Source organism: Mauremys reevesii, linkage group 1 (assembly GCF_016161935.1).
Source record: "Mauremys reevesii isolate NIE-2019 linkage group 1, ASM1616193v1, whole genome shotgun sequence".
NCBI lineage: Eukaryota > Metazoa > Chordata > Testudines > Geoemydidae > Mauremys > Mauremys reevesii.
The window spans coordinates 142,706,683-142,728,061 of NC_052623.1; the positions used below are offsets into that span (position 1 = coordinate 142,706,683).

Consider the following 21,379-nt stretch of genomic DNA (forward strand, 5'->3'; position numbering starts at 1 on the left):
TCTCTTCCACCACTGAACCAAGAAAACACACCGACAGCTTCACTGTTCTCTGTCTTGTGACTTTTGTCCAAAACGCCACTGTTCTCTCCTTTTTTCTTATAAAAGATAATTTCATACTACAGGTAATTGGAGTAGGATGGAAAGCAACCAATGAAAAAGGAGGACATTAGTGCTGGTTAGTATATAAAAGGATTACATTTGATGAAGTCAGCTCTCTCCATTTTTTAAGTGTAGTATTGCTGATCCTACTCATGAATTATTATCAGATGTATGTTTCTAGATTTGATCAGAGTAATCAAACATTCACATTTCGTTCATTTTAATGTAAAAACATATGGGTCAAATTCAGCAACTGAATGAATGTGTCACTGAAGTCAACAAAGAATCCTGTGGCACCTTATAGACTAACAGACGTTCTGCAGCATGAGCTTTCGTGGGTGAATACCCACTTCTTCAGATGCAAGTGGTGGAAATTTCCAGGGGCAGGTTTATATATGCAAGCAAGAAGCAAGCTAGAGATAACGAGGTTATCACTGAAGTCAGTAAGAGCTGTGAGCATCTGAATGAAAAAGACTATTAAGAAAATTGGATGGGCTTTATAATAGTTTTGTCCATAATAATATAATAGTTTTGTTCTGTGAAAAGGTTCTATTAACAAGAAATAGATGGAAGGGTTTTAGCAATAGCCCAGTTTTTCAGGTTTCTGAATCTACAGCTGGTCTCTAGAAAAATAGTTCAAAACAACCTATATAAGAAATACAGACTATAACAGAGAAATACAGAAGAGAGCACAGGGTGGAAAGATTTAACTTCTCTTATATGTTGCCAAACTGGTGAGATTGCAAAAACCCAACTGACACTATAAATAAAATCCTATTAAAGTATAAGTCAGAGCCCAAAGAGAAGGACCCTTACTTGTACAAGTCTAAATAGCAAACTCATTTATAGAACTCCGTTGCCCTTTTTTTGATCTTCTTATTTAGACTTTTTGTATCTCTTTCAAATCCTTCCCTTTCCAAGGTGATCAGCACTTCAGAGTCAGACCCTAAAGTACTATTCACACACAGAGAGAACAAATTATATTAATAATTGATTAAATTGGTACAAGAAAAACAAAGACTTCAGTTGCTCAAACTAAAGCCAGGTCTCAGTGGTAGCAGAGTTGGTGTATGAATGCACAGTGTAGAAATGCTGTACAGTTAGGGTCAATTTCTTATTTACACGGCTTATTTTTCTGATTATTCTTGCCAATGAAATATAATGCTACAGTGTTTTTTCCCCAATGTTCTTAGCTAGGTTTCCTCTTTACGAGATATATATTGTACACACATTATATAGGGGTGTGCAGAAATGACAGCATTAAATGCTAATGCAGGCATGTGATTATAAAACAGAATTTATAGATAGCTAAGGAAGATTATATTTGGGGGTTTTACCTCAGAGTACAGTACACCTCCCTGGTTCTGGGAAACGTGGGATGCCATAACAGAAAAAGGAAGCAGTGACTGTATCCAAAGTCTTGCTAATTGGGCTGCAGGCTATTCAGCAGCTCGTGGAAGCAAACAATCAAATTCTTCTCACAAGAAGCCCCTCCCTTCTCTAGTCTGACACCAACCAAGATCAGGGCAGTACGCTTCACTTAAGACTCAGATGAAATCTTCAAATTCCTTAACTGAAAACTCGCTAATAACTATTATAAAGATAAATAACTGCACCAACATTAATGTTTCACTACTGAGGATAGTAATGCATTAGACTCAGTGAGACACAGGAAGAAAGACCAGAACAGAATAGTCCCTTAGTGTATGTGATAAAGCAGGCCCGCCTGGAGTGCCCTCCTGCAGCAGGCTGTAGCATGACACATGCACCTGCCTCAGTTTCCCTCCCTCAAATTCCTCAGAAATAGTCTAAACAGTCTTTTTGAGTACAGTTGGCCCTTGTGGGGTTAACTGATGATAAAAGAAAGCCCCGGGAACATAAACCATAACAAAATAAGTCAAAACACCCAGTCCTACATCCATAGTCCAGACACAATATTAAGTAGAGCCCTAGTGTCCCACCCCAGCTCTCTGGTGTGGTTCTGGTGTCCCTCACCACGGGTCACTCACAACCTTCAACCCTCCATTGCCCTCCACCTGCAGCTTTCTGGCTCAGAGAGCTAATAGGCCTCACACAGCCGTCTCCTGCTCTCAGCCTTCAGGTCTTTCCCACCTTCTCTCTGGCCATGGCTTTCTGCCTCATGAAGGTGAGCAAGCTAGCACCTCCACTGGCTCCCTAGCCCTTTCAGAGTCCTGGCTCAGGCTCTGGCAGAGTGACCAACTAGCCACCGCACCGACTCCTGACTTCAGCCCTTTTCAGCCAGCTGGCACTAGCTCTTGAAGCAGGCCAGCCCCACCACTGGCTTTCTGATAATCCCTCCCTCTCACCAGGGAGGGCCTGCAGAGAGCCCTCTGCTCTCTACAGCTTTCCCAATACAATGCCTCCAGTCTCCTAACTTCCAGGTCTCTCTCAAACTGGGTCTCAACTCCCCCTCCCCCACTTTCTCCCTGACCCTTTAAAGCCCGAGGTGCTTCCCCACTCTCTTAATTGGCCAAACTGGGAGCACCTGCTCTGACACCAGCCCTGTTTCATTTACAGGGCCAGCCACCCTGTGGCAGTGTACTAATGCAGCACAATCTTCTTTAAAGTGTTCTGCTTGCTGTCCTAGCATAGTTGGTTAGAATGAAAAAAACACTCAGCTGTGCAAGAAATATTCTCAGGTAAATTGGCATGGAAATCAATAGTAGTTTTCCCATTACAATATTTTCTAAGGAGTGTGTGCATGTAAAAATGTTATTGTTTTCAAAACAGATCCAGGTGAAAAAAAAAAAGTCATTAAGCAATTTTACAATTGCTGAGTTGACAAGAAATAGGTGAGGGTTTTAAGCTTGTTTCATAAGTTTTTTTTGTTTTTTTGTTTTTCTTCTTCTTTTGGATTCAGCTCTTTGGTGCTTTGGAAGAAACAGGCAAAGTGATTTCACCTTGAAAATTAATAATGACAAGTGATCGATAGTAGAATCCATATTTTTATAGTATCATGAATACTGAAATCTTGAAAGAAAATAAACATGAAAAGTCCATATATGGTGGATGAGATAGAGATTAATGAAATCTGTTGTATGTTAGTTAATGCAAATACAGTAAATACAGTTTAATTTAAAAAAATAAAGAACCAAAGTATTGTTGAGGACTCTGAGAAAACTAAGATTATTATCTATGTATTTCTATACAACAGGCCAGATTATCCAACCCTTTACTCATCCTGAGTAGTACTTGCTCTGGAAAGGAGTCCCGCATTGGTTTCTTAGCATGCGTCAGAGTAGCAGACACTGATCCATATTGGAAAAAATGCAAACTGACTCCATTTGAACTCCAGTTCAGATCTGATTCATTCAATTTTATCAGGAAGGATTCCTGTTTCTAAATCTACTGCATTTAGAATAACATGGATTGTATGTGAGACTTCTGCCAACTCAGTCTCTTGCTTTTGGTACAAAGGATTTGGATACAAAAGGCTCCATTAGACAGTAATTAGATGACTTTATTTTCTAAAGTAAATAGCTCTTTTCAGATTTTATCTTGAATCCTGGATAACTGAAAACTGAATGCTGAAAGTTGCCGTATGGTACCCTGCAAAGCTCTGGGTCAGTGCTTTCATCAAGTTTTTACTTTTAAAGATGCAGAGCAAGTATTTAGAGGTCAAGAAAACTGAGCTAAGCTAGAAGAAATGGGTATGTTGCTTTTAGACAACTGGACACACATGGAGAGTGGTTTACATTTCTGTTTTACCACATTTTCCTTGCTCTGTATGGCTAGGGAGTTAATGAATTATTTCATGGGCTATTATCTCCCTGCTTACAATATTTACAATTTAAAGCTATGGTTATGGGTAATCCTCAGTTAGCTAACATAAGTATTACAGCTTAATGCACCACGCAATTCTATTAATTCTGGCTGCTTCGTATAACTTCGTTAGAATGAATATGTATAGCATTGTCTTGGGGGATGCCAACCGAAGGCGGATTTCTCTTTTCATTATAACTCTCATTTTGCCCTCAGCATCTGGTATTCAGTGAAGTACTTTTTCCAAGTTTTACAGATTGCCAAGGAACAAAGGGGTTTAGTTATTTGCCTGAAGTCACAAAATGAGCTAATGGCTTACCTGGGATTTAAACACAGGACTACCTACCTGTTTCATAACTCTTTCTTCAAGGGTTCTCTAACTTTTTACATAGTGTGAACCATATCTTATGAGGGAAATCATTTCATTGCCACTTCCCCTCCCTTCCACAATCACACTGATCATCTCCCCTCCCATTTATGAACGTATATCAGCACTGTGGCAACTAGATATTCATTATGAGGAAAACAGCTTATAAGTGTATTTTTAACTGTCTTAATGCAATTTAGCATGTGGGAAAAAAGGAGAAGAGCTGGCAGCATGTGCCAGTCAGCTCTCCATCACTCGCTAGCAGGTGTTCCTCAGACCATAATTTGAGAACTACTGATTTATTATATTTCAAGATCAGATCTCCCCATACCTCTGAAAAAAGAGTTTCTTATGTTACCTTATAGAATATCTCTCAATAAATCTCATGCCAGTGCTACATTTTTCAACAGCAATCAATGAGTACTTAGGTGTCTTTTGTTAGTAATATTAGAGATAGCTAATATCCTACAGAGCAAAGGGTATAAAAAGACAGGATAAACATTGAAACAGATTGTGTTCTCTTAGATGCATGCATGAACTGTGCGCAGTGTTGCCAACTCTCATGATTTTGTCATGAGTATCATGATAATGATGGTTTTCCTTAAAGCCCCAGCTCCTGGAGTCAAGTGGATTTGTGATTATTTTAGCCTTCATTCTTAAAGTAAAAGCAAGTTTCTAGCCCTTGTTGCTGTGGAGAAGGCGTCAAAATGTGACTCCCAGTGAAGGCTCAAAAAGCAGAAGGCATATTAAAAAAACCCAACCAAATGTATCATTTGTAAATAATCTCATGGATTTTAAAGCCAATCTCATGATTTTTGGTGAGCGTGACTCATGATTTTTGAACATTTGGGGTTGGCAATACTGTTTACGTGCAGTCCATTATTTGCTGGGAGGTACAGAGACTACTATTTTGTGTGGATTATTGTGTGATTCTGCTCTATATATTTTAACAGTATTTACTGGCAGACTACAGTTTAAATGACATAGTTCAAATCCATAAGACTTTCAGAATTAGAGCTTTATCCTTTAAATTACCAAATCTGCTAACAGTTTTATTTTGTCAATCTACTAGCCCTCAAAAATTATCATGATTATAAAATAGATCATATTTTTGAGAGCTAGTAGACTGATGTTTATTGATCCAGGATCTAGGAACTATGGGTGGAATTTTTAAGAAAAAATGCCTTACCTTGTACTGGTCCTTTGCCATATATACAAGGTGTGAATTTAAACCACTATAGTTATACCAGTATAACTTCCCCTGGTGACACTCTTATTCCAGTTGTGGTGGTTTGGGAGACCTGTCTATGTACACTGTGTGAATTCTGTTTGATGCTATGGCCCCTCTGTATGTTTATGCCCATATGGCTGACTTTGCTGTATTCTTGCATCATATTTCTTGTGGTAAGGAGAGGGGGACTGGTGCCAGGGTGTCTGCTTCTGAATGGGACAATCATTGAGGACCATCAACAACTGAATACCTACCCTAACAGAACAATGGGGTTGTTCCAACCGAGGTGAAAAACTAGTTCTTTCCACCTTATGTGCAGAATGGAAGGAAAATAAGAGCAAAGAACCAAGATATTAGCGCTGGCTTTAAAAACCACAGAGAGTGGTAGGGTGAGAAATGCAAAGGGAGCTTGGGCAGGAGTGGAAGGAGTCTCTGATTTCAGAAGAGAAGCTTGAGCAGAACGAGTGAGGTCCAGGAGAGGGGACGTGAAACTCTGAAAAAACACTGACCAAATCTCTAAGAATGCTTAAGAGTACCGAGGAAATTGATGCACAGAATTGCCCACAGGGTATCTTAGTTTGCATTGACCTGTATATATCTCTTGTGCTGTGTAAAGTAAAGAGTGAATGATTTAGAAATCCAAAGTCAAGGGCAAACCTACACTTATCACGCTGAATTGGCGCAGCTGCACTGATGCAGCTGCATTGCTGTAGTGCTGTAATGAAGAGGCTCTACGCCAACAGAAGAGAGCTCTTCCACTGGTGTAGTTAATCCACCTCCCCAAGAGCGGGTAGCTGTGTCAATGGAAGAAGCTCTCCCACCAACGTAGTGCTGTTTATGCAGGGAGTTAGGTTGGTATGACTATGTTGCTCAGCGGTGTGGATATTTCACACCCCTGAGCAACTTAGTTATATGGGTATAAGTCTGTAGTGTAGACCTGGCCTAAGACAATCAAGGGTTAAATTATAAACTAGAATGCCCATGAGGATTGAGCTCTGGGAAAAGGGTGTGCTTGAGCTCCTGGGAACTGTTGGAAGACCAGGGTGGCTGGACCATAGTGTCCCACTTCCAAGAAGGGGAACAGACAGAGTCCAAGCCCCAGGAGGTCTGTAACACGATATAAGAGTGCCTTTTTCTGCTTTAGCTTATGTTGGTTTGGAATTGGTTTAAGCTCAGATGAAGCAGGCCACTTTTATTTTGGAATAAGAGTATCCACAGATGAAATTATATACATTATACTGGTATAACTGGAAATATTTCCCATGCAGGCAAACCCTTAGTGACTTAGGTACATGAGTCTACTGAAAGTCAATGAGTGTTTTTGACAACCTCACTTTATATATTCTACTTCAGACGCGATAATAGTTCAAAGATGTTACTAAATGGTCCTTCTATTGTGTAATATGCAATGATGCCACAATGAAATGTATGTGTTATACTTTATGATGGCACCATTTGAATATAAAGACCTGATAAACAGAAACCAGGTGTTGATTGATAGTGTATGCATAAAACATATATATATCAGATAACCCAATCAAATTCCATAGAGAGGGTTTATAAGAAATGATTGTTTCTGTTGCAATATTATAGTGCAATATTTTCCATCACAGTCCACTATCTACCCATTTGCAATTAGAAAATATGTATCACCAAAATGCACAACAGTAGTTCCACAGAATGCATGCTATTAATTCTTAGCGAAGGTAAATATCAGGATAGAAAAGAGATGGAAAAAAGCCTTACCCTCATCAAGTGAAGAAGAGTTACCCATGGTAAAGAGATGTAAATGGGAAAAGCTTGATAAATATGAGTGGAAAGGAAAAGAAAGGCATCACTAAAAATGGGAGGAGGGAGAGGGAGGAAAAAAAAAACAAGTAGTGAGGAGGAAAGACGAATGGTTTGTTTTTCATGTTCCTTACTGTAACTAACTAAAATATTATATTTTGTAAGCGAGGTGGCAATAGCTGTAAAAACCAATCCTCCACTTTACTGAACTGAATTAAAGAGACAGCCATAAAATCAAACATATTCCATTAACTAGTATCTCACACTTCATTATGACTGTAGATAAGCAATTTATTTTGCATACCTTGGGGGCTTGTTTTCACTAGCAAATTACATCAAGTTGGAATATGACCCTGAGGAGTCCTGTTAAGATGATCCTGACCACAACTTTTCAGTCTGTGTAGAGAGGGACAAGACAGGTAATGGATAAACCCAAATGAGCCTAGGGTTTATCCATGACCATCTAACTCCATGTAGAACGTGATGTGTCCCTGACTATACAGACTGCAAAGTTGTGGTCAGCATCAACTTAGCTAACTTTTCAAGGTTAACTTCCAACTCAATACAATTTGCTAGTGAAAACGAGCCCCTTTGCTCTTTGGCATCTATTTAAAATTAACTTTCTGACATACATTAACTGACTGTACAGTATCAATCTAGTGAAGCTCAAGCAATGGCAACTCAGTTATAATTTGTGTGCTAATACTCAACACCTGTCTGACATGGAGTATAGCAGAACCTTACTGAGAGTGGGAGTGCCCCCAGTGCAGATTAGAAAGGTTTCAAAATTCCCAGTGCCAGGGGGCCAGGACCGTGCTGAAGCACCACCCTGTGCACTAGCACTTAGTAGCATCCTTAAACCAAGGTAGGCCATATATGATTGGCTACTGCAGTGCTCCTCCTCCTCCTCCTCCTCCTGCAGGGCGTTCTCAGTGCCCCAGAACAGCTCTGTTTAGGCTATCATAGAAATGGAAAGTAACCCAGTGACCAAGGTTACAGTGAAATGGGTATGCAAGAGCTGTTAGAACGGCCACTTAGGTTCCCTCTTCTTCAAAGACTACTCCTACAAGAGCTACTGCCTCTGCTTGCATGCTTTCTACAGTACTGAGCCCTACCGTGGGTCTGTGCTGAGAAGATGATGGTATTTAGATCCACCTCCTTCCCACTTTATTTGAAGCAAAAGGGGAAAAGGAAGCAGCTGGGGGCTGTCCTCTCCCCTCAGAGCTCATCAGCATATAAATCCTGCCTTAGTGACCACCTCTGAAGACAGACCACCTGTCAATGCAACTACTTGCAGAGGCCGCAGAACGCTCCTGCTCTCTTGTGTGTAAACCTTTGAAGAGAGACCACCTCTTACAAGTGACCACTTTTGCTAACGCTGATGAGTGGTCGCTCTTGGCAGGTTTTACTGTATTATAAAGTTAAGGCAGTTTGGGCAATGTTCACTACCCTACATGTATCCCAATTTAATTCACTCTGACTGCGTGCTGCCCAACCAGTCAGTGCTTTTAAATCCATCTCTCAATTCTCTAACATTTTTACTAACAATTTATTATCAACAAAATCTCACCAATTTACTGTCCCTTCCTCTCATGAATGATTATTAATCTATAAAATAACACTGATCCATATTAAACCCTGAGCAGGTAATCCCTCTCCAGCGTAGGGAGCAGTCATTCACTGCAACTCATTTTAGCCTACAAAGTTTTAATCCATCACAGAACTTTGCCCTCTATGAGGTGGTTTTTTATTTCCTTGATCAATAGCTTTTTGAAAATCCAAGTAAATTATGATCGCTGGGTCACCTTTCATTCCCAAGTTAATACTTTTTAATATGAACTCTAAAGGGCTAGAAAGACATGTCTTGTAGGTGTCATGCTCGTTTGACCCTATCGGGTTGTACTTATCTAAGTATACTTTACTTTATCCAATAAATTTATTTAAGTATTCACATTAGTCTATCCTTAGACTCAGTTAGTTCTTTCCATTAAAGTTACTAGCAGCTCAGTGGCTAAAACCTTATGCAATGTTTTGCAAATGTGATTTGTTTATTTTTGTGTGCAGTGTCACTGGGTGATCTTTGTATTTGCTTCTGTTCTCCCTACTAGTCCCACCTCAACAAATAAAAGTCTGTAATGGTTCAGGAAGAGAACAGGAATTGTTCTTAAACAACATTTACTAGTTATCTCATGATACCATTTTTTAAAATCTGTGCTTTTATCACATCACACTCCTTGTTAACAGTGCTAGCATACTTGTATCACACCATTATATGCTATTTGGTGGCACAGCATTTTTCCCTTCTAGTACACAGAGGCCTACAGGCTTTGAACTAAATAATAAAAGTTAGTAATATTAAATGTTGAAACTGATTGCATTTCCACATTTTACTGTTGGCTTTAACATAATATTAATCAGAAAACATCATAATGTATACTTGTAAAACAGTTCATGCAATTTAATTGCAATGTGTTTTGCTACATCAGGGATTGGCAACCTTTGGCACACGGCCTGTCAGGGAAATCTGCTGGTGGGCTGGGACGGTTTGTTTACCTGCAGTGTCTGCAGGTTTGGCCTATCGCAGCTCCCACTGGCCGTGGTTTGCTGTTCCAGACCAATGGGGGCTGTGGGAAGCAGCAGCCAGCATATCCCTCTGCCCACACTGATTCCCAAAGCCCCCATTGGCCTGGAACAGCGAACCGCGGCCAGTGGGAGCTGCGATAGGCCGAATCTGTGGAAGCTGCGGGTCAACAAACCTTCCCGGCCTGCCAGCAGATTTCCCTGACAGGCTGCGTGCCAAAGGTTGCCAATCCCTGTGCTATGTTCACCTTCATTTAAAAATAAAAATATATATATACTGTTTATTCCTTTAGAACAAGCTTGCTATCATAGACCACACTGGCAGCAACAAATTCAAAAAGCTGATACATGAATACTGAGAGCAATAATCAAGGTCATCTTCATAAAACTAAGAAAAATTATTTGTGTTCACTTTTTATATTTTAAATTATATATAAAAGTTTTCCTTTCAAGTCTGGAGAAAAGGCAGACTGGTTGCTGAAAGTATATTCTACCAAAATGTGTTAATATTAATGTGTTCTATGAAAAAAGCAAAACATCAAATTAACTTTATATGCTACCAATGAGTTCTAGTAATGCTTACATTCAGAGTACAAAGATTCTGCCTCTTACAAAAACATGCCTGCTGCTGCACAGTTGTTACTAAATTGAGTGACTAGAGCAGATGTCATTGGAATACTTCCACATACAAATGACTCTGTCCCTGGGTTTGCTTTCAGAAATAAACAAGAGTCAGAATACCTCACTTTCAATGCCTCAGTTACAACAACATCCCATGCAACAAACATCTCTTATGGATTTCAAACTTAGCAATGGAAAAAAAAAAAAAGAAAAACAATCCAATCTTTAACTTTACTCCTCTTCAAGGTGACTCAGTGCTTCAACTGTATGTGTTTTAGGGTTATTGATTATCATCTTAACTGCAGTCGAGTTTATGTTCATTTTAAAATTGGAACAGACACTTCTTTTAATACTTTTTTAGCAACATTTATTTTTTTAAAGCAGTCTCTATTTCCTTTGTAATTGAAATGTAAAGATTATTGGTAACCACAAATGTAAACCTTTAACACATTACAAACATATAATATGCATTAATCTTCAGCTTACCAAAACATAGTACAATTATTCATTTGGCCTAGCCATTTTTTTCAGGCTTTTAACAATAAAATCAATTTCCCATGCCAAAAAATCTAAGTTTCATATTTCTGTGTTCTCTTTAAAAAAAGTTTATGCAAGGAATGTGTGATTAACCTTGCATTTAAAATTCACTATGAACTCATTAACTGCTTTCTGGAACACAGCAAGTACCACTAAAATGCAGATATCTACACCATAACTTTGTTAGAGGAACAACAAAAACACGGCAACTTACCAATGTCACTGCTTCTTTCTGAGGAGTCCTTCTCCAAGATTCCGGATACCGTACTGCTCACTAACTCTACTTTTGTACTATCATTCCTACAGTGAGAAAAAGAAGAGGAGACATTTATTAGAGTTTGTCTGTGGGTAACAATAAATTGCCAGCTTGCAATTAATAAAAAGAGGGGGGACGTGTTCCTCCTGTGTAGCACTGAGTTATAGCAACCTGTCACAGAGAGCCATCTCTAGTAAGCAGACATACTGCATGGATTAACCTTATCTCATTTCTCTTTAACACCTGTCAAAAAGCTATTTTAGACACAGTAGAGTCCTAAATTATTCCTCAAATGTTCACAGCATCTCAACATGAAGGAAATCTAAGGGCAAAGGGCTACCCTTCAACAGCTTATTCTTAGTTGCTTACAATTAATAATTGGTGCTTAGATATTATGGATAGGTGAACCAGAAATCTGCAAATAACTGGATGAAGAGAAAAAATGTCAAGCTGGGATAATGGGATCCAGCAGTGCTCTGTTCTGTTCATTGAAGCAGTTTCCTCACCATGGTAAGTGCTTCTGACTAAAAAAAGAAGATTTCTGTACATATTACTCATCATTAGGGTATGAAATCCCTTTCTGTGGTTTCAAGGATGTCTCTCAACCCAGGAACTGTAGAGTGAAAATTTCTTCCCCATAGAAAAATGACAGAGGAAGGGTGATACTTTATATAGGGAGGGGGCTGAAATTTTTAACAGCAACAGTGATTCAGTGAGTAACCCTGTTTTCCTTCCATGCAAAAGCTCACATACCACATACTGGTTAAGTTTATCGAAGCAATATGACCACTCAGACAGAATAAAATGGGATCAGCGGTAGGAGCACATGGTTAAACTGCACAGGTCCCCCACACAACATCCTTGTGAAAATTTACTATGAGATTTCAAGACGCTTCAGTTCACTTAATGGAATAAAAATCTGTATTATAGTCATGAAATATTTATCTCATTTCATGGCCAGCCTCACAATATTGTATAATTCCCACAATAATTGTCACCATACATACATAAATAGTATTATCTATATAGTGTTATTGTGCACGTCTTTGCACGCTGGGCAAAATGTGCCAAATATATAACTGTCCCTGCAACTAATGACTTAGATATTTAGTGTTTCTTAAAATAGCAGTAGTAGCTATTAATAAATTAGAAATAAAGCATGATCTTCTAAAGACTTAGCATTTTGCTCCTTACTTTTCACTAGCAGATACCACCTGTCTGTTTCTAGTGGTGCAATCTGGCAAAGGATGGTTTGGATTTAGTGAAGGATGCCAGATTTATAAGCATGCACATGGCATTAGCTATTAGAACTGTTCAGACTAAAAATTCTGTAACGGATAAGAAGTCTGGAAAGTTTTGTTGAAAACTGGAAGAAATTACAAAAAAATGGATACATACAGATAACACTATTGTAGGTTGAAGAGAATACTTAAGAATGTAAAAAGACAAAAAAACCTAGTTGATGATCTAGAAAACAAGATCATATTATGAAATATTAAGTTGTCAGGACGTCCCTGTAGGTGAGGAAGCAGGAGAAATTAAGACATTCCTGTCACACTGGATTAGTAAAAGGCTGATGATAAATGAAGATGTTCAGAATGATCTACTTGATCAATAAAATTCTCTCTCTTTTTTTAATCACTGGAAGAAATGTATAACAAAGTAACAGTGTCCTGGTGGTAATCCAAAAAACTGTCTTCATTGTACCTCCCCTGGACCTCTTTGCCCAGGTGTATTTAATGGTGAAGAAAGAATGCTAATTGGAAGTGTTCTGAGAAAGGGATGAATGCTGTTTGGGTTGGGGTTGTAAACTATTACGATTTTAAGACTGAAGGATACTGAGGCTGACCTTGATGTTGGATTCTTAAAGGATACTTAACACACCTGTCTTAAGGAATGCTAAATGTCCTTCAAGACTTCATATCTTAAAAATGTTCCCAATGAACAGAATTTGTCCATCACATACACATACAAGTTTATTATAGGGTTGTTCACAGGGGTGCTAGGACAATTTTTATAGTGGAGGTGCGGAAAGTGTAAACCATGTATCTGGTTATTACTGCTTCAAGTCCAGGAAGTGCTGCCACATCTCCAGCACCCCAAGTTGCTCATACCTTAAATGTTCAATTGCTGGCACCAACCTTTTGCCATTTGTATAGCCTTCTGCTATTCCTTCAAAGAGCAATGCCAGTCCTTTGTAATGCACTTCATCTCCAATAGATGAAAGTGAAAATATTGCTTCAGATGAATGTATCTCAGAAAAACAGGGTAAAACCCTGGTTTCAAAAGAGTCATCTGAACAGATAGTATGTGCCTTGTCTACACTAGACAACTGAACTACAGGTAACGGGTGTAATTACCAATAGTGCAGCATGCCCAAATAAGCCATTATGTCTGGGACAGGTCAGTTGCAGCTTTGCCCCACATCCAAACTTGTTGCAGGGCGTTCTTGGTACCTAACCCACAGTCCTTGAAGCCCTACCCAGGCTCCAAAAGAAAATTATTTATTGAACTGAAGAAACTGATTTTTATCACAAAATATAAAAACATCCCACTGAAACCCATGAGATGTAAAATTCTTGAACACACTAGAATAAGGATGCCGTTGCTAACCATCAGCAACAGAAATCTAAGGGGAATTTTGTTAAAATCCACAGGGTTTTTCCCTTAGAATCTGCAAAGTTTCTGTAGGAGTTCAATTTTTTTTAAATTGTCTAATTGGCCTGAGTCTTACAGATCTCAGTATAAGAAACCAGAAGGTACTTTCAAAATATTTATTAGCTTATTAAACTGAAATGATTGTAAAAAGAAATAACCAACCAAATCCTGCAAGCTACATTTAACAAAAACACCATTTTTACCTTAATTTTCCAAGTTTCTGAATTATCCAAATAATTAAAAGGCTATTTTATAGATTTGATCATATGAATGTGTAGCCTTATTCCTATAAAATGTCCTTACAAATAGGCATAACAGGATACAAAAGTGACCCTGGATAACCAATTAGTTTAAATTAGCTGATAAAATAATGAGTGGTAAACAGTTAGCAATTGTGGCATTTAAAGGGGCAATATCAACTTAAACACATTTTTCTGTACTTTTAAAAAAACAATTACTGTTACATGTAACACCTACTCCCATAAGAGATTAGAGGATTACATATTTCTCTCTCTTCTGTGTTACAGTATGTACCGGACAGCACTTTGAAGCTAGTTTCACTGTTTACCCTTCTGTAGGTCTTTCAGACAGCTAATGGAGAAACAAAAACATTCTTAATCATAGAAACATGAGATTGTATGTATTTATTATTTATTTTCTTTAGTGTTATGTTCAAGCACCTCCCATGTGTAGTCAGGTGGGGAGAGAGAGACACTTCAGTAAGACTTCATAACCTGGCAGAGGTCAAGGGCAGGTGTAGCATCTTAAATTATTTTTTTAATTGACTAGATTTCAATAAAGAGTGTCCTTTTATAGGCTATTATTAGACAAATGAAGGGAAGCATGATCTATGGGTCCTATTCTATTCAGGTTCTTAACCTGCCCTTATCAAGGTAGTATATGATCACCTAAAGTTAAAGTGAAGGACTGAGAGTCAGGACATCTACGTTGTGTCACGGACATTGTGTGATCATGAGCAAGTCATTTAACTTCACCATCCTCTGTTCCCCCACTTGTAAAATGGAGTCAATTATACTCCAGTGTGTAGCAAAACTTAATCAATGCTTGCAAAGGATGTTGGATAGCCACTGATGGAGGCCAAAAATTATTTTTCAAGCAGCATTCTAGAATAGTACCTTGAGTATGTCATTGTGTAATCAAAACACATTTTGTAACCCAGTTTGCAACATGCTTAGACTTGGACTACAATAGCCAGGGAAAATGGACTGAAATCAAATTAGCCCCGTTCTAGGCACTACAGTGTTTAAAAGGGGAGCACACTAGCTAATATTACTCACTATTATATTTAACTATCCAGGAGGGTAGACAGGGCCACGCAGTGGCCAGAACTAATCTAAAGTTGTTGGTCTTGTAACTTGAGTTAACAGAGTGCCAATTAACTTGAGTTAACTAACTTGATTGTACATGCTAATATAGACACTCCACAAACTTTACAGCAGGAATAAACATCTTAAAGTGTCTAATTGACAATCAATTCAAGTGAGTTACAATAAAACCAAAAGCGCTAGACTAGGTAAAACCAGTGTGACAGAGTGATGATACAGTATCTAACCAAAGGAAGTTAGAATTGGAAATGAATAGTAACATCAATAGAACACCTAAACTCTATGAATGTGCAGCTTTTAACAATACCTTGTATGCGTCAGAGGCACAGCTGGTCTTTCAGGTCGTCTTGGGGGCAATGTACCAGGTTTGTTCAGAGAGTTCGTTTTTGGTGGTCGAGGTTTCTTCGGAGGTATAGCAGGGACTGAAGGCTTGTGCAAATCTACCAGTTTTTGCTCTCTTTCTGGTCTTTCTTTAAATCAATTTCCCCCCAAAAAAGAACGAAGATCTTATTAAGTGGAATTCTCTGGCACATATTGATTTACAATGTACAGAAGCTATGAATGTTAGTTAAACCACATCTAAGAAATAAGTCTGCATTCGTCACTGTTCTGCCTTACTTCACTCTTTTCTGAGAATAAAATGTTTATACCAATTTTGCGCTAAACACATTTCAATAGTTTGAATTTGCATTAAACCTGCTCTTGGCTAATGTGTAGACAGTGTCTGAATCTGAGTGTAATTTCTGATTTTAATCATTAAAAAACTTATTGATTATCTAAATAACTATTAAAATAAGAAGACAAGAGAATTACACATCATACAGAAACATTTTCCCCAAGCTCACTTTCATACTAATATTTACTCTGAGAGATAATACTTAAGTTAGAAGAGCACAAAAATAAGGATAATTTTGTGTGTTCTTAATGCTCAGCTGAAACATGCAAAAATGTTCTTTTAAAAATGTATTCTGCAGGAATTTAATACAAATATACTTAAATGAAAAACTAATCAGCTTAAGATACTAGGGTCAAAGTATAACAACTTGGGGGCCAACATTTAGACACCCAGATTCATATTTAGGCATCTAAATAGAAGTGGCCTGATTTTTTTTTTAAATTTGGGCAATTGGAACCACAGGAAGTAAGTACCTCTCAAAAATGGGCTTATATTTGGGATTCCAAGTTTCAAAAGTAGTTAGTTTATGCTTAAACTCATTACTTTTCATAGGAAATTCTACAGTCTTTAACATGCCAATGCCTGCTATTGCTAGGATGTATATAGAGCACATACAAACTGCTTGAATAGTCCCATTATAAAATATGCTGTAAATGCATATTGTAAAATGTAGCTAAACACTTTTACCACTGTAGATTACTTGGATGAAACCTTGGCTCCACTGAAGTCAGTGGCAAAACTCTCACCCCTTGTCTCTCATAATATACCAAACCCATCAGTGACAAGATGGTCTACAGTATGTTGTGACTATACACAGGAATCCCTATGGCATACACTTAAGAATATTACATAGAGCCAGGCCACCTCTTCATAGGTTTTAGGATACTAGGTTAGAAGAAATCATGGACCACAAAAACAGCCCTTGGCAATTTATCTTTGTTGATAATACTAGCAGGAAAAAAAATTGGCAACACAAAAATGTGTTCAAAGGTCTGATTTCAACTCATTCAAGCCCTGGAGACCAATTTATTGCTGTGTTGTCTAAGTGATGGAAAATATTATAAACCATTGTATTTCATAGGCATATTTGAATAGGCTAGCGGTTTAGGTTAAGGATAGTGTCAGCCATTAGAGTAAGTTATGGCATATCATTAGTCAACTCGTGTATAGAAAAATTAATATAGAGAGCATAATCCAAGACAAAAGATCATATTAGGTCATCTTGCTCACCCGGCAGGGACCTATTGTTCACTACAAAATATACTTTATCCAGTCTACTTTTACATGATTCAGTCTTCCATAATCTAGAAGATCTCATAATTTTAATTCTATTTGCTCCTGTTGTTATTATTAATTATTATTTTTTACTATTTGCACTGTGGTGACAAGCAGGAGCCCCACTCATGGACCAAAACCCCATTGTGTTAGTCAAGATATTGTACAAACACATAACAAAAAAGAAGATCCTGCCCCTGGTTATATTCTTGCAACACACTACCAAATCCTCCTCTTTTTTTGGTGTTCCGTAGAACCTAGAGATAGTTCCTATTCTCCTCTTATTCATTGACTAGCCAAGCTATAGATATTTATTTTTTGGTAGTGTAATATCTTGTAATTCTCATTGTTTTTATACTTGACTGTATAACTCAAAACTGAAATGGAAAAACATACTGTATCATTGTTAGGATGTACAAGGTAGCTCTTATTTTCACTCCCACCCCTCTCTTTTCTATGGCCTGTACCGTTTGCCATGTTATTAATACAGTATGGAGAGCTAATAGGGTTATTACATACTACAAAGCTTGTACAGTAAGGTTGTCATCCTAATGATTCTGATGTGACATAATTACACCAAAACTGAAGTACATTTTTAGATATATGTGTAAAATGGCATTAAGACTTTAGCTGTGCTGTCTTTTGTATCAAGAGCCCTCTTTATGTTAATAACAATACACAGGGGGCTACATAAACCATTTCAGAGAGAACGCAAGGAAAACCAAACAATCAGTATAAAAAGAGATAAAGTATTTAAGAAGCCAAGTGATAGTGTCATTAAAACTTAACACTCTCTGAAAAAATAGTGTTCTGATAAATTTTTTAAAAAGTAAGTCGAGATGAGCTAAGACAGCTATCTGAGGTGAGTGAATTCTACACCCAGCCTGTGTCTTAAAGTTTCCCACCGTTGGATCTTCACCAGTGGTAGCAACAGGAGGAGCACCAGTGTAGATGGACCTTCAGTGTTTTAACCATTCTGTCATCTAAGTCTACTCAAAGAAGGTCTAGAAAGTAACATAACATGGTTAAAATAGACCATGTCTACACTAGAGAGCTTACTGCTGTAGCTGCACTGCTGTAAAAACTCTAGTGATCCAGTCTACGCCAATGGGAGAGAGAGCTCTCTTGTTGACATAATTAATCCACCCCCAACGAATGGTGGTAGCTAAGTCGGTGGGAGAAGCCCTGCCCACACCAACGCTTATGTCGGTGTAACTTATTTCTCTCCGGAGTGTGGTTTTTCCGCTTGTGTTCCATTTGTGACATTCAGCATCTGGCTACTTCACCTAAAATATGCCACAGAGGCCACAAGGAATTAAATACATTCCATGGCCTGTATAGTAATTCTAGAAATGGCCATGGAAATCTAAAAAAAGTCAAGTCTCCTAGCCAAAGTCCAATGTAAGATACTATAGGTGCAAATCTATAAACAGTTGCATAATATCACTGCAATAGATACAATGCAATATCTACTAAACCCAATATGATTCCCTTATCCTTGTCCCAGAAATTACCCCAGAAACAATGATAGGATCCTTGCAAAATTAATGTAATCACATATGTATCAGAGTTGGAAGTAAACATCCACAGAACACACTTAATTAAATCTATCTACTGACTGGAAAATGAAAACTTGAATCAACCTCCTCTATTCATCATTCTGCAAACAGCAGACATAGAAGCACATTTCATACCTTTCTCCTCTGTTCGATTAGGAAGACATTCTGGCCTTTCAGGAGGTACCTTTTTGATTTCATGTTTTCTGTCTGTGGTACCTGTCAAAGAAAGGAAAATTCATGATTCTGCAAAAGGATATCTGCAAACAAACCAAGCAAAAGATATACATTTAAATTTTCCCCTCTTTATTTTGATTTTTTGATTACCCAATTTTGAAATTTTCACGCTTAAATTAAAAATTAGCCCATTTTCAATTAAAATTATTTACGTCACAAACACATGCAAAATGTCATGACTGTGTAGTCTTTGCAGCCAAGGTACATGACTTCCAATACATCTCAGGAGAGCAGGCACTTGCAAAATGAGCACACAATTGTTCCATTCCAAATATCAGGGAGTCAGAAAATTAAATTTTACAATCCTTTAATTCTGTATCATTGTTAGACTCAAAAATATAAAACATATAAAGGGGGTATATATACTACCCAACAGATTTTTTTTACCCAAGTTTTTTATTCTTATTCCCAGCAGTTCATTTCCACAAATGTTAGCAATGGTAGGAGCACAAGCAAAGACAGTGCTCTGGGTGGTTGCTGGCATTTTAAAATAATGCCTTGCCTATAGCTGCTCAGGGCAAGTCTATGCCACACAGTGTTCAAAATAATGGTGACCACCAGCATCTTGCCTACAATAGCCACCCCACTGTTGCTATCAGAAAGGAGATGAACCAATAGTGGCAAGTTTTAGCAGAATTTTCCTGGTGTAGACAAGATTTAGTTCTAGTCCTAGACAAATTTTATAAGTGGGGCCCGACCAAATTCATGTTCCATTTTGGTCAATTTCATGGTCATATGATTTTAAAAATAATAAATTTCATGGTTTCAGATATTTAAATCTGAAATTCCACAATGTTATAACTGGAGAAGTCCTGACCGAAAAGAGGGTGGTGTGTGTGTGTGTGTGTGTGTGGGTGGGTGGTGGTGGTGGTGGTGGGGAGGGAGGGTTGCAAGGTTATTGTAGGGGGATCATGGTATTGCCATCTTTACTTCTGCACTGCCTTCAGAGCTGGGCCCTTGGCCAGCAGCTGCTGCTCTCCGGCCACCGAGCTCTGAAGGCAGTGCAGAAGTAAAGGCGGCAATACCACGACCCCTCTACAATAACCTTGCAACCCCCCCACAACCCCTTTTTGGGTCAGGACCAGGGCCAACTCCACGGGTTTTGCCGCCCCAAGCAGCCGAAAAAAAAAAAGCCGCGATCGCGATCTGCGGCAATTCAGCGGGAGGTCCTTCACTCCGACTGGGAGTGAGGGACCCTCCGCTGAATTGCCGCCGAATAGCTGGACGTACCACCCCTCTCCGGAGTGGCCGCCCCAAGCACCTGCTTGCTAAGCTGGTGCCTGGAGCCGGCCCTGGTCAGGACCCTCGGTATGAGAAATGCTGGTCTCCCCCATGAAATCTGTGTAGTATAGGGTAAAAGAACACAAAAGACTAGATTTCAAAGGGGAGACCAGATTTCACGGTTTGTGACGCATTTTTCACGTGAATTTGGTAGGGCTCTATTTATAAGAATTATTATAACAGATTTTGGCTTCATTCCACTAGCCAACTACAAGGTGTTACAACCATTTTAGCTTAGCAGAGTTTAAAAGGGCTACATAACACTATTTTGTTCAGTCTGTTTCACTGTGTGTTATGCAGCACTCAAGCACATTTACATTTTCTGAATATGGCAGTACAATACTTGCAGCTGGTCCCTAACACTCACTACTCATCAATGGTAATGGCCCCTCATTAGTGGTGATTACTGGCCATTGTTTCTCTGTAACTGCTCTATCAGACAGGCAACACTTGTATAGCTTATCATGCCGATAAGTATTATTGAACTGACATACACACACATCACCATTTTATACCACATAGAAGAAGACACTACTGCTAGCCTCCCAATTACAGTCACTCTAAACTCATGGGTTATACAAGTCGAATATCCTGAGAAACTTAAGTAGCGACACAGGACTTTAAACATATGTACATATGTACGCGTGTGTGTGCATTCAGCTACGATGTGGGTTGCAGCTGGCCAAGGTTTCGAAGCATGATTACCACACAGTCTCATCTCAAGCCCAGTTTGGGGATATAGTTAAGGTCCCAATTATACTACAGTACAAAGTAGAACCAGGCTTTGATTTGTAATATAGACAAAGGCTAATTCTAAACATAGAATCATAGAAGAATTAGAGTTGGAAGGAACCTCAGGAGGTCATCTAGTCCAACCGCCTGCTCGAAGCAGGGCCAATCCCCAACTAAATCATCCCAGCCAGGGCTTTGTCAAGCCAGGCCTTAAAAACCTCTAAGGATGGAAATTCCACCACCTCCTAGGTAACCCATTCCAGTGCTTCACCACCCTCCTACTGAAACAGTTTTTCCTAATATCCAACTTAGACCTCCTCCACTGCAACTTGAGATCACTGTTCCTTGTTCTGTCA

General features: G+C 38.7%; 1 protein-coding gene across 12 annotated transcripts in view; it reads right to left on the reverse strand.

The window, feature by feature from the left end:
- Nucleotides 1–21,379, reverse strand: part of SH3KBP1 (SH3 domain containing kinase binding protein 1) — a 326,940-nt gene that overhangs the window by 19,179 nt on the left and 286,382 nt on the right. For all 12 annotated transcript variants that reach the window (XM_039529107.1, XM_039529074.1, XM_039529083.1 and 9 more), the window contains 3 exons: nucleotides 18,912–18,992; nucleotides 15,574–15,736; nucleotides 11,221–11,306 (listed from right to left, as the gene is read on the reverse strand). In XM_039529107.1, the coding sequence (XP_039385041.1) occupies nucleotides 11,221–11,306; nucleotides 15,574–15,736; nucleotides 18,912–18,992 (330 nt within the window). The remainder of the gene's footprint in view (nucleotides 1–11,220; nucleotides 11,307–15,573; nucleotides 15,737–18,911; nucleotides 18,993–21,379) is intronic.